The sequence below is a fragment of the Galeopterus variegatus genome, unplaced genomic scaffold (assembly GCF_000696425.1).
Source record: "Galeopterus variegatus unplaced genomic scaffold, G_variegatus-3.0.2 Scaffold15024, whole genome shotgun sequence".
In the NCBI taxonomy this organism is placed as follows: Eukaryota; Metazoa; Chordata; class Mammalia; order Dermoptera; family Cynocephalidae; genus Galeopterus; species Galeopterus variegatus.
The window spans coordinates 1-1,311 of record NW_007741135.1 but is presented as its reverse complement, the minus strand read 5'-3'; the positions used below and the strand labels follow the sequence as shown (position 1 = coordinate 1,311).

The 1,311-nt window shown below is 42.4% G+C and overlaps 1 protein-coding gene across 1 annotated transcript in view; it reads right to left on the bottom strand.

Annotated features, from left to right (window-relative positions):
• Positions 1-362, bottom strand: part of LOC103582130 (sodium- and chloride-dependent glycine transporter 2-like) — a 23,049-nt gene extending 22,687 nt beyond the window's left edge. The window contains exon 1 of the mRNA XM_008563811.1: positions 274-362. Coding sequence (XP_008562033.1) covers positions 274-362 — 89 coding nt within the window. The remainder of the gene's footprint in view (positions 1-273) is intronic.
• Positions 363-1,311: the final 949 nt, after the last annotated feature.

The following is a 1,311-nucleotide window of genomic DNA, read 5'->3' as shown; positions in this document are numbered from 1 at the left end:
CTTCAGGGATGCTTCAGGGAAGTTTGACCCTTACTCAAAGTTCTTGCAATGTCAAGTTAATGAATGGATTCTTGTGGTGGCTGCTGTAGACTAACTGTTGATCTAAGTACGGCCCTGAGCTTGCTACATCTGGCTGCTGGGATTGCTTCATGCTTAAGCTAGAATGGAGAGTTGCAGCGGCCCTAAAAACGGGAGCTGGGCTGCAGCTCTCCAGGTGACCAGAGGCATTTAAGCCAGGGAACATCCCTGTTCTGATGTGACCAGCATTCATACCACCTCTCATCATCATCCTTTACTCCCAAACAGGTGGTGTGAAATTCTTGGGACGCTGGAAGCTGAGTCTGGGTGCCTGTGGTCCCCATGGTCCCTATTCCATATTCTGTCTTAATATCAAGTAAGCCTATTGTGTCTTGTGAGTGTGACTGACAATCTGAACCTAAAACCTCACCAGTGATCTTGCACCTCTTCATCTAGATCATAAGCTATTTGAGGACAGTGACATGTTTTGAATCTTTCTATCTCTCTTGGTTCATAAAATGCCTCATACATTATTGTTTTAAAAATAATAATAATGGCAGCTGCCATTTATTGAGTATCTACTATGTGTAATATATTGCTCTGAGAACTGTACATACATCATCTCTGACTCCTCAACAAAATATTATAATCTGCATGTTACAGAAGAGGAAATGGAGGCTCAGAGAAGTGAACTATCTTGCCCATGTTTTGGAGTTCTAGTAAAGATGAAGTCATAATAAANTGATTTAACGTGGTGGCAATGAGCCTACCTCCCTCACAGGGTGCATGAGGACAGAACACGACGATTCCTGCACTGCACACAGCCTGGCATGGAGCAGGTACACAGTAAATGATCCATTCTGTGGAGCCCTTAGTTCACTAATGAGGAAACTGACGCCCAGGGGAAGGTAATGAGCTAATTAACAGTACATCAGGATTTGAATGCAGACTTTCTAGCTTTTAGCCAGGGTCCTTTCTGCACACAACACAGCCTCATTTCTAATAAAGCACATGGCAATGCTTCACCCTTCAATGGTGTTCAGACTGATTCAGGTCAACAGGTTAAAGGCAGTTGTGACCAAAGAAATTAAAATGCCTTAGTCTAGCATGTGACGCTATTGTGGGCTAAATTGTGTCCCCCACCAAAATTCATATATTGAAGTCCTAATCCCTAATACCTCAGAATTAGACTATATTTGGACATAGGGCCTTTAAAGCGGTAACTGAGTTAAAATCAGGTCATTAGTTTGGGCCCTAATCCAGTATAACTGATGTCCTTATAAAAAAAAAAAA